The sequence below is a fragment of the Callithrix jacchus genome, chromosome 7 (assembly GCF_049354715.1).
Source record: "Callithrix jacchus isolate 240 chromosome 7, calJac240_pri, whole genome shotgun sequence".
In the NCBI taxonomy this organism is placed as follows: Eukaryota; Metazoa; Chordata; class Mammalia; order Primates; family Cebidae; genus Callithrix; species Callithrix jacchus.
In genome coordinates, this window is record NC_133508.1 from 13,693,019 (window position 1) to 13,709,722 (window position 16,704).

Consider the following 16,704-nt stretch of genomic DNA (forward strand, 5'->3'; position numbering starts at 1 on the left):
AACTTAGGAGGCTGAGGCAGGAGAATTGCTTGAACCCCACAGGCAGGGATTGCAGTGAGCTGAGATCACACCACTGTACTCCAGCCTGGTTGACAGAGGTAGACTGTCTCACCAAAAAAAAAAAAAAAGAATGAAAAAGGAGGGAATATACCATCCGGGCCTTTGAAAAACAACATGGAATTTTGCCAAGCAGAAAGAAAAAGGAATGAATAGATTTAAGGAAGGAGGGGTGGGCAGAACTTGAACAAAGGCCAGTGGTATGAAAGGTCATGGTGTGGTTGGGTTGAGGTTGCGTGTGGTGGGGAGTGTTTGTGCTGGAGTGACAGATGAGCCTGCAAAGTTGGGGTCAGGTTTAGAAAGGCTTTGAATGCCACGGATAACTTGCAAAGGGATTTGAACTTGATCCCATAGACATGAAACCTCAAAGATTTAAGTAGGGTAATGAAATCATGAAATCTTATTTCCGGAAAAGTAAGGTCAGTAACAGATAAAAGATAGCAGGTAGCAGTAGGCTTGCTGGGGGCTATGGGACCCAGGAAGGCGTTGTGGACGTGTTGCAGAAGCCAGATAAGGCGGACATGAACCAGAGCAGCACTGAAGGGGTGGAGGAGCCGGCAGACATTTGAAAGTCTCGTCAGTGGAAGACCTGAACGTACTTGGTGAGGGAAATGACAGAGAGGGCAGTGAAGTAGACAGGTTTCCAGGCTGCGTTACTAGGTCAGTAGAAATGAGAGGGAGACGTTTTGGGGTGAAGGTAACTGTGTTTCACTTTGGTTGTGGTGCTCTTGAGAGGCTGGGAAGGGCCCTTGTGGGTAGTGGAGGTGAGATTTGCACGTGACAGAGATTAAAATGTGGATGCAGGTTAGGAGCCCATCAAAGGGCCAGATGGGGGTGAGGCTGTGGAAACAGCTCAGATTTCCGTGGGAGGATACAGACTGGGAAGAAAGAAGGGTTGCAGATGAAACCTTGGGGGACCGTGGATGTTTGAAGGGAGGAAGAGATGGAGAAGAAATGGACTAAAGGCAGAAGGAGAGAACTGTGCTGTAGAACCAAGAAGCAAAGAGTTTAGGAAGCAGGTCAAGGCAGAAAGCAGTAGGATGAAGCATGAGAGGAGGCCATTGGGTTAGTAGCTGGGAGACCCCTGGAGCCCATGAAAAGAGTGGTGCCAATGACAATTTCTAGAGGCTCGTGTGATTCAGTCTGGCTGGAGTGCTCCACCGTGCAGTTTTTCTTTTTTTGAGATGGATTTTCACTCTTGTTACCCAGGCTGGAGTGCAATGGCGCAATCTCGGCTCACCGCAACCTCCACCTCCTGGGTTCAGGCAGTTCTCCTGCCTCAGCCTCCCAAGTAGCTGGGACTACAGGCATGAGCCACCATGCCCAGCTAATTTTTTGTATTTTTAGTAGAGACGGGGTTTCACCATGTTGACCAGGATGGTCTCCATCTCTTGACCTCATGATCCACCCGCCTCGGTCTCCCAAAGTGCTGGGATTACAGGCGTGAGCCACCGTGCCCGGCCTCCACCATGCAGTTTTAAATGCACAGTGCTTGTGTTTTATGGCTGATACAGTGCAACCTGCTTTGACCTCTTTGTATTTTTAAAACTTTGTCGGCCGGGCACGATGGCCCATGCCTGTAATCTCAGGACTTTGGGAGGCTGAGGTGGGCATATCACGATGTCAGGGCCTGGCCAGCGTGGTGAAACCCCATCTCTACTAAAAATATCAAAATTAGCCAGGCATAGTGGTACATGCCTGTAATTCCAGCTACTCAGGATACTGAGGCAGGAGAATTGCTTGAACCAGGTTGCAGTGAGTCAAGATCATCGAGGCACTGCACTCCAGCCTTGCGACAGAGTGAGACTCCGCCCCCAAGACAAACAAACAAACAAGCAAATGAACAAACAACACTTTGTCACTCTGTCCCTGCTTTTGTTCTTTGGAATTTATGTGCTTGGGTTGTGGGAAGTCTTTATTGGTTTTCAGATCATTTTCTTCTTCACCCGGACACCCCCCCTTCCTCCCTCCCTCCTCCCCTTCCCCCCCACACACCTGCGTTACGTAATTACATCAAAAGTGCTCAAGCTGTTCATTCATGAGCTTTGCGTTTGATGTTTCTAATTAGCTTTCCTGGAACAGGGGAAGTGTCTTCAAGTGATTTCCATTTATTGTGGGAACAATAACAATTTATGGTAATCTTACATCCCTTAAGAAGACCAGAGAACTTTGTCTTTGGAAAGCTTCAAGCGTGTGAATGCACATTTTTGGCTAAATGATGAAGCAGGCGGATATGTGGGCTCGGAGTGATGGCAGCTCATCCGACCACAGGGTCTCCTCACCCTTCCATCCCTGTCACCTGTGACGCTTGCCAGACACATGACCTGGTAGCCACAGGTATCAGTCTAGCATAACGCATTGAGAAAGGACCTCGGAGGCAATAGGAAACTAAGTTTTATTTTCTGCCCCTTACCACTTGTGTGATGGGACTCAGTATCCTCATCTGTAGAATGGACATGACAATAACTTCTTGTCTGCTTCATGGGGTTGCTGTAAGGATTGGATTCACTGACATATGCCAGAGTCCTCTGTAAATATCAAGTCGCTCACAGCAGCTGGCACCCTGGAGGTGATATAATTTCTTTTTCCTTTAGGGAGGTATTGAGTAAAAAGCTTTATCTAGTTCTTCCAGTGTGTCCATCCTCAGGCAATATTATCGATTAGAATTAAACAAACTTTTATGTTTATCTTTTTATTGTAGTAAAACATACATTTTACCATTTTTAGCTTTTTTCCCCATCATTTTAAGCTTTTTTCTTTCTTTCTTTTCTTTCTGAGACAAGGTCTTGCTCTGTGGCCCAGGCTGGAGTACAACGCTGTGAACATGGCTCCCTACAGGCTTGACCTCCTGGGCCCAAGTGATCCTCCTACCTTAGCCTCCCAAGTAGCTGGGACGACAGGTGTACACCACCGTGCCTGGCTAATTTTTAAATTTTTTATAGAGACTGGGTTTCACTGTGTTGCCCAGGCTGGTCTCAAACTTCTGGACTCAAGTAATCCTCCCGCCTCAACCTCCCAAAGTGCTGGGATTATAGGCATGACCCACTGCGCCTGGCCTATTTTAACCATTTTAAAGTGTACAGTTTGGTGGCATCAAGTACAGTCACATTGTTGTGCAACCATCACCCCCAACCATCTCCAGCACCTTTTTTTTTGAGATGGAGTCTTGCTCTGTCACCCAGGCTGGGGTGCATAGGCACGATCTTGGCTCACTGCAACTTCTGCCTCCTGGGCTCAAGCAGTTCTCCCACCTCAGCCTCTAGAATTGCTGGGACTACAGACATGTGCCATCACATGCTGCTAATTTTCATATTTTTAGTAAAGACAGGCTTTCACCATACTGGCCAGGTGGGTCTCCAAGTCCTGACCTCAAGTTATCTGCTTTCTTGGCCTCCCAAAATATTGGGATTACAGGTGTGAGCCACCGTGCCCGGCCTCCAGATCGTTTTCATCTTCCCAAACTGAAACTCCCCATTAAACAGGACTTCCCATCCCTTTTCCCCCTAGTCCCTGCAACCACAATTCTACTTTCTGCCTCTATGAATCTGATGACTTTGGGCACCTCCTATAGGTAGAATCATGTGGTATTATTATTTTTTGTGTGTGATGGAGTCTCGCTCTGTCGCCTAGTATGGAATGCAGTGGCTCAATCTTGGCTCACTGCAAACTCCACCTCCCAGGTTCAAGCATTTCTCCTGCCTCAGCTTCCTGAGTAGCTAGCTGGGACTACAGGTGCCCATCATTATGCCCGGCTAGCTTTTGTATTTTTAGTAGAGATGGGGTTTCAGTATGTTGACCAGGCTGGTCTCCAACTCATGACCTCGTGATCTACCTGCCTCAGCCTTCCAAAGTGCTGGGATTACAGGCGTGAACACTGTGCCTGGCGGTATTTGTCTCTTTGTATCTGGTTTATTTCCTTTACCATAATGTGCTCGGAGTTCATCCATGTTCTGGCATGGGTCAGAATTCCATTGCTTTTTGTGGCTGTTCTGTTAGATGTGTAGATCACATTTTATCTATCCCTTCGTCCATCAGTGGAGGCAAGGATTGTTGCCACCTCGTGGCTGTTGTGAACAATGCTGCTGTGAACGTGGCTGTCCATGCACCTGTGTGAGCTCCCTCTTTCCCTTCTGGGTCTAGACCTAGACATGGAGTTGTGGGCTGAACTGGATTCGGAGAGAATGGGACTGGAACCTTGGTTCCATGACGCTACTCAGGATCTTCTGGTGGAGACCCCTTGGTCATGTGGTGTCAAGCCTGGGCTGTTTAGCACGTGACTCTCTTGATGTACCTCTGTGCCGCTGTCCTGCTTTCCTCATAGGGGACCACATAGTTCATCACCATCCAACCAGTGACAAAGGCAGAAAAACTCACTCCACAGGCACCACTGCCTCACCTTGTTGTCAGCTTCCTGCCATGGCAGTGCTGGCTCTGAGGAGACCCTTCGGTCCCCTCCCCAATCTCTTGTCCTTCAGGGGCTGAGTCCTACGGCACCCTCACTTCTCACTGTTTCCTCCAGGCAAGGAAACGCTTTTCTGTTATAGGCTCCCGAGAGTCCTATTGAGCAGGGTGTCCCCTCTGTGCTGGCTGTAGTCGTTTCTGATTGCAGGGATTGTGTAGAGGAAGGAGCAGCTATGGATGGACAGTGGAGCAAGGGACAGCCCAGGAGGAGAGGGGCGTGACTGTGGTTCCCAGCCCAAGCCCGTGGCTGCGATCACTGCTGCCAAAGGGCTTTTCCGCCTTCTGGAAAATGGACTTAGTAAATCCAACAAACTCAGGACTGTTGGGGTATATCAGCATTAGGGAGTCAAGTGGCCAAGAGGAAAACCAAATCAGTGAATGAATGAATGAATGAATGAATGAAGTATGTGGTATAAAACCACATAGTGCTTGAACCTTGGTCTTTCTCCAGGGATTTTTCTCACACTCTAACGTAGTTCTTGTTCCGCCTCCCAGAGGGTAGTGAGAGGGAACACATACCTCCTTGTTCAGTGTCTTGGCCCACCTAAGAACTCTGTGAGATGTGGCCACCTGTCTCCCCCTGGCTTAGAGGTGGGTGGGGAGGGATGGTGCGTGGCTCAGAGGCTGTGTCTGGGGTCGTTGCCATTTGGGTTTCCTGGACAAAAGCCACTGGCCATGGCCAGTGTCTCTGGAACGCCTGACTCTGTATATCCCTCTGTGATTAACCTGTGGTGGGTCTTTATGTGTTTATTTTTAATGATTGTTCTGGAAGGTTCTAGAAGGTTTGGCTTCTGGCACGTAGTATCTTGAGGGGAGAATCCTATGGGTGAATAATTAATTGGTGGATTTGGGCAGAAGATCCTGCTTCTGACATTTTTCATCTGGGATATTTTGTGGAATGACTATGTTCTGCTCCTTGGGTTTATATAATTAAAAACAGACCTTGAAGCTAGACTTCTCCCTTGAGCATCCAGGTGCCAGGGGTAACGCCGTCCTGAAGTTAATTGCACTGAGTGGAAGTGAATTCCTCTCACTGGAAAGGATGTTTAATACATGCATTTACCTTCCCTTGGATTGTGACAGAGTGTGCCCTGCTCTCAGGCGGGTAACAAGTGATTCAAGAGTTTTTCCTGCCTCAGAGAGGCGGAGGAGGGGTTTCTCCCTGTTCAGGAATCTCTTTGACAGTGACTAAAGTAGGGGTCCCCAACCCCTGGGCCGCGGACTGATGCCTGTAGGGTATGTGGCCTGTTAGGAACTTTGCGGCAAGGCAGGAGGTGAGCAGCAGGCAAGCAGGTGAGAAGCAGCTTCATCTGTGCTTACAGCCACTCTGCGCTGCTCGAGTTACTGTCTAAGCTCCACCTCCTGCTCAAGTTACCACCTAAGCTCCGCCTCCTGTTCAAATTACCACCTAAGCCCCGCCTCCTGCTCGAGTTACCACCTAAGCTCTGCCTCCTGCTCGAGTTACCGCCTAAGCTCCACCTCCTGTCAGATCAGTGAGGGCGTTAGATCACCATAGGAGCATGAGCCCTACTGTGAACTGTGCACGCCAGGGATCTAGGCTACACGCTCCCTATGAGAATCTAATGCCCAATGATCTGTCACTGTCTCCCATCCACCCCAGATGGGACTGACTAGTAGCGGGAAAACAAGCTCAGGGCTCCACTGATTCCACATGATGGCAAGTTGTAGAATTATTTCATTATACATTACTGTGTAATAATAATACAAATAAAGTGGCCAGGCGTAGTGGTTTACACCTATAATCCCAGCACTTTGGGAGGCCGAGCGGGTGGATCACTTGACGTCAGGAGTTTGAGACTAGCCTAGGCAACGTGGTGAAACCCTGTCTTTACTAAAAATACAAAAATTAGCCAAGTGTGGTGATGGGCACCTATAATCCCAGCTCCTCAGGAAGCTGAGGCAGAAGAATCGCTTGAACCTGGGAGATGGAGGTTGTGGTGAGCCGAGATCGCACCACTAAGCTCCAGCCTGGCGACAAAGAGAGACTCCATCTCAAAAAAAAAGGATACAAGCTGCATGGTTTGGCCGGAGCCGTGCTGGATAAAAGTAACAGTAGTGCTTGCAATTGTGCAGTCATTATTGTTTACTCAGACTTCGGTGGTGGGGTGAGGAGCTATTTTGAAACCAGACTCCTGCATCTAAGTGTTCTTTTTCCCTTCTTTGTTCACAGCGGGGCCTTTTCCGAAGTGGTTTTAGCCGAAGAGAAGGCAACTGGCAAGCTCTTTGCCGTGAAGTGTATCCCTAAGAAGGCGCTGAAGGGCAAGGAAAGCAGCATAGAGAATGAGATAGCCGTCTTGAGAAAGTAAGTGCTGGGGGCGGCCATCCTCTCCTCCCCACCTCCTGGCCCATGTGTCCTGTGGGAGGCCTGCCCCGGAGGCAGGTTTCCTCATGAACAGAGGGGCCCTCAGAGGACGCCGGCTCTGCAAATGATAACCACATTTCAAAGCACTTTCCCTGTAGATCTCTCGTGTCTTAAAACATTCACGGCTGTGGTTGGAAATAGTTCTAGTTCCAAAGAGCACAGCTTGTGAAGGCAGACTTGCTTGTGAACTGAGACTCTGCCACTCATGGTAGCCGAGTGACCTTGGGCTGGTTACGGAGCCCTGAGTCTCCTCTGTAAAGTGGAGTTCCCGGCATCTCCCTGGCAGGGTGTTCTAAGGATTTGGTGAGATGCTCCTTTATTTTCTGTCAAGTGCTTACTGCAGCAATTGCCACATAGTAAGTGCTTGGTAAAGGTCTCTGCTGTCTCCACCGTTATGAGTACTACTACTGCTGCTGTTGTTGTTTTATTTATAATCAGGTGATGAAGCTCACAAAATAAAGTCATGGATTCAAAGCCTTGTAGCTCGTATGTGGCAGAGCCCGGAATACCAACCTGGCCAGCGTCATTTCCACATGTTCTGATGCTTTCTCCCATTTGCTGCGACAGACATGGCACCTGGCACCCAGCAGGCTGCATAGAGTTCACTGTTTCAGTGCTTCACCTTTTCATTGAGTTTTATTTTTGCTCACCATGTGGACTATAAATAAAAAAAGATTTTCATTTATTTTTCATTCATTTATTTTATTTATTTACTATTGTTTTTTGAGACGGAGTCTCACTCTGTCGCCCAGGCTGGAGTGCAATGGCATGATCTTGGCTCACTGCAACCTCCGCCTCCCAGATTCAAGTGGTTTTCCTGCCTCAGCCTCCCGAGCAGCTGGGATTACAGGCACCCACCATCATGCCTGGCTAATTTTTGTATTTTTATAGAGATGAGATTTCACCGTGTTAGCCAGGCTGCTCTTGAACTCTTGACCTCAGGTGATCTACCCACCTTGGCCTCCCAAAGTGCTGGAATTATAGGTTTGAGCCACTGTGCCCGGCCAACATTTGCATTGATTTCTATTATACACGGGGAGCATAAATATAAGGAAGTCTCCTCTTGTGTAATGGTGCACACAGAACCATTTATTTTTTCTTTTTTCCCTCCAGTCAGGGTCTTGCTCTGTTGCCCAGTCTAGAGTGCAGTGGTACAATCTTGGCTCACTGCAGCCTCAACTCCTGGGCTCAAGTGATCTTCCCACCTCTGCCTCCTGAGTACCTGGGACTGTAAGCACACACTATCATGCCTGGCTAACTTAAAAAGTTTTTTTAGAGATGGGAGGCTGTCTGTGTTGCCCAGGCTGGACTTGAACTCCTGGCCTCAAGCAGCCCTCCCACTGCAGCCTCTCATATTGCTGGAATTTCAGGCATGAGCTATGGCGCCTGGCTCCCAGAACCATTCTAACGCAGCTGGATCCACCCCACAATGATGTTTTGTGAGTGTGGTGTCCACACTGTTCCATACACTGTCATGATGAAGCCATTGCCCCATAATCTCCCAAGGTTTGGGGGAACAGGTCCTTATATGGCACCTGATTTTGCCTGTTTGGAGTGTGTCTGAGCAGTGTGCTGTGGAAATTTTTAAGAGTTACTATTAATAAAAGATGTTCAAAATGTCCTTGAAATTGTTGGGATTTAGAATCAGCACATAGCAAGAATCTCTGTATAGATAAGCAAAGCAGAATGAGAACAAGCCTGCTGGGGCCTCGACACAAAATGTCACGCTCCTCACATTCTTTCTGAATAAACCATCTTGCCCACTCCTCTCTTACTGGGACTAGGAGTGCCCACTGAATGGTGATCAGACATTATTCATACAAACCCAGCTCCGCTGAGAGGGCCAGGACAGTCTGTCCTTTTCTGACCTTTGTGTAACTCCCAGAAGAAGCTACGGCATACATGATAAGTGATTGAGAACAAATAGGTCCCCATAACTTTGCAGCAAAAGGGTTTTGCTTATTTGTTTGGTAATTTGGTTGTTTCTAGGTTCCCTGGGTTGCCTATTAGGAAGCCAGTGAGTTTCAGATTGTCCTGAGCAGGATTGCAGGAAATGATTGTATGGAAGAGAATCTGGGAAAACACATTAAGTACATTAGCATCTAGCAGGAAAACATGATGTTAATGAGACATTTATTTAAATTGCTCATTTTCCAATATGAAATCGGTGCTTGGAGAAGAAGTTATTCGCTGGTGACATTAAGTTGCAGACACATTATAGTTATTTAACATTGTAGATGGAATTCTGGGTGGGCCCAGAGCTTCCCAAAGGTTTTATGCTGGGTGCAGGGTCTGCCTGCTGATGGATCAAGGGTGGTGACTGTATTTTTGTGTGACTCCGTGAGGGGCTTAGAAGTACAAAAGCAGAGGAAGTCAGTTTCATTTTTTAGCGTTATTTCTCGTTCTCATGAGCAGAGGCCATGGATGTAGGCTTTGTAAGCCAGCCCTGTTGATGCCACGGATGGTCTGTTTTAATTGTTCTTCACCCTGTGCCTCACTGAAATAATCATTTCCAGGGAGAGGGCATTTAAAAACCAAGGAGGGCCAGAGGGCTGGAATAACTCATTTTGATAATTTCTCAGTATCCGCCGCTGGAGTGCCTGGAAGTGTGACCCCTCTTCCAGGAGTCAAGAACAAAGTCCAGGGGTAAGAAGGTGATCTCGAATAACTCCTGTACTGACTTTTTTTTTTTGGTGCTCTGCGAATGATTTACATGTGGAATAGGAGGCAGTTCTGCATCATGAGCAGCTGAAAGCAAAGCCAATGAGCTGGAAAGAAAATAGTTTGAAACCACTCAGAATGTTGTCATGGAGACATTCATTCATTTCACAAATATTTATTAAATTCTTACTGCGCTGCTGGGCACTGAGTTTAAAAGATGAAGTGCGCTCCTGGCCCTCTGGAAGTGTGTAGTTTTGTCACTAAGTGTGTGCAGTGACATTGGAGATGCTGTGATAGGAGCATGGCCAGGGCCTCGAGGAGTGGGGGTGCCCTCTTCTTCCTTCAGGGTGGGATGGGAGGAGAGGCTTCATGGAATCGGAGCGTCCTGACAGGGAGCATGGTTTGCAGGGTCAGAAACGCAGAGGGACATTGACATTCCTTCCAGAAGCAGCAGCCCAAACAGAGGTCAGGAGATGGGAGACAGAAAGGCTGGTGTGCTGGGGAGTTCTCCAGGCAAGGAGCCAGGGTGACGCCTGGAGACGCTAAGGTCGGAGAGTGGGAGTGGAGGGCCTTGTGTGCCCACTTTGAACTTCATCCTCTAGAGACTGGGGAGCCATGAGAGGGTTCTAATGAAAGGAGCAACGTGATCAAGATTAGCTTTGGAAGATTATTGTGGCAGACCTGAGAAGAAAGGCTTGGAGGAGCCAGGGCTCTGTGTGTAGGGAGAATAGTTAGGAGGCTGTTGGAAGGATCTGGTGGAGAAATGAAGAAGCAACAAGTAACACAGGAGCTGTGGCGTTGGGATGGAAGAGACGGGCGCGAGGGCCGAGCACAGTGGAATCTCTAGCACTTAGGGATCTGGAAGGAATGGGGAGAGTGGGGAGGGAGAGAATGGATTCCAGGAGGGCTGCTGAGTTTCTAACTGTAAAACTGCATGGATGATGACGCCATTCAGTGACATCAGTAACACCAGAGCAGGAGGGCAGGTGAAGAGTCCTGATCTGGACATGCTGAACTTGGGGATTGTGGGGATGTCCCGGTGGAGATGCCTAGTTGACTGTCCATGTCTGGAGCTCAGCTGTGACCTGGGCTTGCTGAATGGTAAGGTTTTTCTGACATAGCACAGAAGAAAAAATGTTTCAATGATGTTCATGACTAAGTCATTGTAGATGGGATCTGAGGTAGATTGCGTTAAATTCCGTCTTTGTTTATTTCCACACTATGTGTGTTTGTTTCCTGGCCCTTTGTTTATTTCCACACTATTTTCCATGGAAGTAGGCCCATCTGAATCCTAGCTGCCGGACCACTGGGGAACAGCTAAGCAGGCCCATGGCAGAGACTGCCTGCCCCGCTTTACACCGAGCTTATTGTAGGCTGAGAAATTTATTTATTTCATTGGACTAAAGTAATGTAGCTAACATGTCCTTAAGGATATCTTTGTACTGGCTCTGAAAATTGTTCCAAAATGAATTTTCTACTTGATCAGTAGATATTAAATGAAGCTCAGAGGGAAACATTCCAATAAACATGGGGGTGGGCTGTTGCTGTGCAGCTGTGAGGACTGGCAGCATGGCTCTGGCATCGGTGGGCTGGATCTAGAGAACTCAGCACAGGCTTCTCCAGACGCAACATTAGCTGTGGTCCTACCACAGAGTGTTTTATGCAGTGTGGCATAGAACGTCATTGGTGTTACTCCCCTTGGGCTGGATTACAGAGTTTATGATTTCTGTGGCATTATGTACTTTGAGGGCAGGCACTGTTCATATCTAATTTCAAAACCTGACGGGCGCAGTGGCTCATGCCTGTAATCCCAGCACTTTGGAGGCCCGGTGGGCGGATCACTCAAGGTTGGGAGTTTGAGACCAGCCTGGCCAACGTAGTGAAACCCCATCTCTGCTAAAAATACAAAAATAAGCTGAGCATGATGATATGCCCCTGTAATCCCAGCTACTTGGGAGGCTGAGGCAGGAGAATTGCTTGAACCAGGGAGATGGAGGTTGCAGTGAGCCAAGATCGCGTCACTGCACTCCAGCCTGGGCAAAAAGAGCGAAACTCCATCTCAAAAAGAAGTAATAATAATAATAATTTCAAGGCAGCATTAAAAGCACTTTTGCAGGAGTAGAAAGGCAAATATGTCAACAGCCTGCATTTAAAGGAGAGATGAGAGAGAAGGGGATGCCTGATTGGAAACTGGTGGCTGAGAGAAGCAAAGCAGCCGTGTCTGGAGCAGCCCATTTACTAATACTTTGAAAAACTGAGGCTTATTTTGGTGGAAGGGGTACTGTCTGAAACGTGGCACCAGAATTCAGCATGCTGTTCTGATGGCTACGCTGTAGACTGCAGAGACTCTCTTGCCTTGGGGGAAGGACCCGGGCAGCAACTGATTTGAATTAGCATATTTTCGTCTGTCTGGGGAGTCTCAGATGATGGTCTCTGCCTCTTTCTCTCCAAATCAGTTTTTCTCAGCACTGGCTGCACCTTTAAATCACCTAGGAAGCTCTTAAGATCATACTGATGGGCCAGGCATTGAGAGTGGCTCATGCTGGTCATTGCAGCACTTTGGGAAGCTGAGGCTTCCCAAATCCTCAGAAGGATTGTCTGAGGCCAGGAGTTCTCGACTAGCCTGGGCAACATAGTGACACACTATCTCTACAAAAAAATTTAAAAAACTAGTCAGCTGTGGTGGTGCTAGTAGTCCAGCTGCTCTGGAGGCTGAGGCGGGAGGATTGCTCGAGCCCAGGAGCTCAAGTCTGTAACTCCAGTTTGGGTGACAGAGTGAGACACCATCTCTAAAAAAAAAAAAAAGTTGGGGTGGGGCAGGCACAGCAGCTCATGCCTGTAATCCCAGCACTTTGGAAGGCCTAGGTGGGTAGATCACAAGGTCAGGAGTTCGAGGCCAGCCTGGCCAATATGATGAAACCCTGTCTCTACTAAAACGACAAAAATTAGCTGAGCGTGGTGGTGGGTGCCTGTAATCCCAGCTACTCAGGAGGCTGAGGTAGGAGAATCGTTTGAACCAGAAGGTGGAGGTTGCAGTGAGCTTAGATTGTACCACTGCACTCTAGCCTGGGCAACAGAGCAAGACTCTGTCTCAAAATAAAAGGAAAAAACTAAAAAGATTATACTGATGCACAGGCCCCATCCTAGACCAACTGAGTCAGAATGGGAGGTAATGACAGGTGCTAGAAAGTTGAAAAAGTGTCCCCCAGCCTCTGCCCTGATCCTAACACATAACCAATGAAACCTCAGAACAGCCACTCTCCAGCCCTTGCATCCTGGTTTCACCTCGCGAGTGGTGGAGCTGCTCTGTGATGGCCAGGAGTATGGGCAGATGTGGACAGATGTGTACACAGGCAGAAGCACATGCCAGGCAACGTTTCCTTCAGAGGAGAGGCTTCGTTGAGAGGAGCAAACTCAGAAATGCTCCCTTGGAAGAGCTGAGTTTTGTTTTGGGAGTGGTGAATTGACTTGAATCCATCATCCCATCATTGAGGAGCCAGCACCACCCACTCACTGGGCTCAGGAGCGGGAACCTCACTTGTCAAAGGTGGCTGAAGAAGGGCGGGCAGCAGCGGCAGTGCCAGGCCTGGAGAGGCTGGGCTAGGGTGTGGTCGAGTTAGCACACTGCAGTGCCAAGCACATAGAAGAGGGTCAGGACTGCTAGAGGCAGCAGATGCCAAAGCTTAGGATGCTGGGCTGGAGTCTGTGAAATCCCTGGGGTCAAGATCAGGATGGATGGCAGGATGTATGCCGGGAGAGTGAGTGAGCACCTCTGTCGTGGGAAGGGAAGGATTCCAGAGGCCAGGGCAGGAGCCTCATCCTCCAGTTACCTTAAGGCAGACACCTTCCTCTCAGTGTGGACTCGAGAAAGGGCAGCTTCTGCAACCAAAGAAAACAACTGCTGTGGGATGAAGGAACAGCCCCCAGAGAAGGGCTTTGACGTTGCTGAACTCTGGAAATCTAGGCTGCCCCTGCTCCTGCAGCTTTGTTCTGAAGGGAGGCTGGCCCTGTTTTCTTGTTTAAATCACTGCCAAGTGCTAGTGTTTTTGTGTGTTAGAGAAACATCAATAGAGGTTCATTTGTTTGTTAGAGAAACTTCAATAGAACTTCATTGATTGGGGGCTAGGTGTGGTGGCTCATGTCTGTAATCCCAGCACTTTGGGAGGCCAAGGTGGGTAGATCACCTGAGGTCAGGAGTTCGAGACCAGCCTGGCCAACGTGGTGAAACCTCATCTCTACTAAAAGTACAAAAACTAGCCAGGCATAGTGGGAGACATCTGTAATCCCAGCTGCTTGGGAGGCTGAGACAGGAGAATCACTTGAGCCCAGTGAGCTGAGATGGCGCCACTGCACTCTAGTCTGGGCAACAAAGAATGAAATTTCATCTGAAAAAGGAAAAAGAAATTCATTGATTGGGGCTGAACATAACCACTTTTCCAATGACTGAAAATGGCTAAGCTGGTAAAGCCAGTACTTGCATTTCTCAGTCACCAACACAGCTTTTTAAGGATCGATCTGACTTGTTTAGAAGACGACGTTCTAAAAGACAGAACTCTCCTCTCTGGAAAGCTAGCATTGGAAGGGAGGACACAAGCAGGAGATGTGAAAAGTAACAGTTGAAAGCCTTACTTATGATGACACATAGGGAGGCAGGTGTATATCTTTTTTTTTTTAATAGATTTTCGTTCTTGTCACCCAGGCTGGAGTGCAGTGGCGCGATCTCGGCTCACTGCAATCTCTGCCTCCTGGGTTCAAGCGATTCTCCTGCCTCAGGCTCCCAAGTAGCTGGGATTATAGGTGCCTGCCACCACACCCGGCTCATTTTGTATTTTTAATAGAGACAGGGTTTCTCCATGTGGGGCAGACTGGTCTCAAACTCCTGACTTCAGGTGATCCGCCTGCCTCAGCCTCCCAAAGCGTTGGGATTACAGGTGTGATCCACCATGCCTGGCCGGCAGATGTATATCTTATGATTCTAGAGTCTTGGATACCTTGGGAAACAACATTGAAAGTTGCCTTGATTTAAAATAAAACCATGCAATCCCCATAAAAGTAAGGCAGTGAGTTATAGGTGTTGAACAATGAGAACACATGGATACAGGGAGGGGAGCATCACACACTGGAGTCTGTTGGGGGGGACTAGGGGAGGGACAGTGGGGGGTGGGAAGGTTGGGGAGGGATAACATGGGGAGAAATGCCAGATATAGATGATGGGGGAATGGCGGCAGCAAACCACGTTGCTATGTATGAACCTATGCAACAATCCTGCATGTTCTGCGCATTTACCCCAGAACCTAAAGTGCAATAAAATAAATAAATGCGTGTCTGATATTCACCCTCACTACCTAATTCCAAAAAGTCCCCTGCTTGATAGAATCCAAGCTCCTTTGCAAACGAGTCCCCCACTTCGTGATCTACCTCTTTAGTTTTCATCTCCCCACCCCTCACCCCATGTTTCAATTTAGATCTCCTGAAAGGAGCAGCTAATTGCCTCTTTACCCCTGGAATCTTTCCTGCTGCAGTGTGGCACACACCTCCTTCGGGACACCTCCCTTGATTTCCTGTTTGGATATGTCCTTCCCTCTGAGAGTCCACAGCACCAAGGCTTGCTTCTGTCACTCCTGACTGTGCCTTGGGATCTCTGCTTCTCCAGGCTGTGGACTTCCTGAATCTAGCCCTGAAATAAAAGCAAAATGGTGGGAATGGAGGCAAGGATTGGGGGAACTCAGGGGAAATTAAGGATGTTAGAAACACTGGGGCTAGATGCTGATTAGGCAGAGAGGGTTTAGTGGAGGGGAGAAATCTATGCCGACTTCCACTTCTCTCTGGCTTTGGTGACTGTATTAGTTTTCCAAAGGAACAGAACCGATAGAATATATATAGATCCACAGAAAGATTTATCATGAGGGATAGACTCAGGTAATTCTGGAGGTGAGACTCTCCACAATCTGCCATCTGCAAACTGCAGACGCAGGAAGGCCAATGATTGGTCCGAGGCCAAAGACCTGGGAACTGGGGGAGCCAATGTCCAGGGGCAGGAGATGGATGTTCTAGCTCCAGAAGAGAGAAGAGCCAGGTGCGGCGGCACGTGCCTGTAGTCGCAGCTGCTTGGGAGGGTGAGGTGGGAGGATCACTTGAGCCCAGGAGTGCGAGGCTACAGTGAGCCGTGATCACACACCACTGCACTCCAGCCTGGGCAACAGACTCTGTCTCTAAAACAAAAACAAGGAAGAAGAGCAAATTCGTTGTTCTTCTGCCTTTTTGTTCTATTTCTGGCTTTCAGTGGATTTGATGCTACCCACTTACATTGGTGAGGATGATCTTTTTACTCAGTCTGCTGATTCAGATGCTAATCTCTTCCAGAAATTCCCTCACAGATACACCAGAACTACTATTTTGCTAGCTATCTGGGCATCCTTGAGGCCAGTCAAGTTGACACATACAATTATCCATGTGGATGGCAGGTTCCTTAACCAATATGGGGCATTCCAGAAGAGGCAAAAGGTTTGAGAGAGAAAGAGAAAAAAAAAAATTCTTTTATGATGACAGAATATGCTTAAATCTGGTCTGGCCTCTCCTGCCGCCTCGTATACTATATATATTACTCTGTAGATATTTAGGGTAGTTGAAGAAACAGTGTGTTTTATCACACTTTAAAACCGTGTTGCATCATGGCATGTTTATTTCCCTGTGCCATCTCTCTCTCGTCTAATCTGGATATTTATGTGGGAGGTCAGCTCATGTGTGGGCTAGTTTGTGGTTTAAATTCCTCTAATAATACATCTTGGCAGATCTTTCCCCCTTCTTATGTAAACATACTTAGCTAATGATTTATGCAAATTCCACTTAAATGATTTCAAGAACAGTGTATATATGTATGTAGGTATGTATCTATCTAGATATATAGATGTTTATAGATTTCTCTCTCTCTCTCTCTCATAGCCTAGTATTTTTAATAAGTCAGAATAGCTTACATTGGAGAACCACCATAATGAAAGGAAATGAAAGTAGTCCTGAGATAGACTAGGATGGCAGATATAGAAAAACAAGTTAAACAGACACCAAAGGTTGAATTTTTTCTTGTCTTTTAAGCTTTACGTTGTGTCCGTTCTGTCTTCCGTGTGGGTTTGGCATGATCCATA

At 47.8% G+C, this 16,704-nt stretch overlaps 1 protein-coding gene across 5 annotated transcripts in view; it reads left to right on the forward strand.

The window, feature by feature from the left end:
• The window catches only part of CAMK1D (calcium/calmodulin dependent protein kinase ID), a 456,826-nt gene that overhangs the window by 185,942 nt on the left and 254,180 nt on the right, over positions 1–16,704 (forward strand). For 4 of the 5 annotated variants that reach the window (XM_054258458.2, XM_054258451.2, XM_054258455.2 and 1 more), the window contains exon 2: positions 6,710–6,841. The exons of the other annotated variant lie outside the window; for it this stretch is intronic. In XM_054258458.2, the coding sequence (XP_054114433.1) occupies positions 6,710–6,841 (132 nt within the window). The remainder of the gene's footprint in view (positions 1–6,709; positions 6,842–16,704) is intronic. 5 annotated transcript variants of the gene reach the window in all.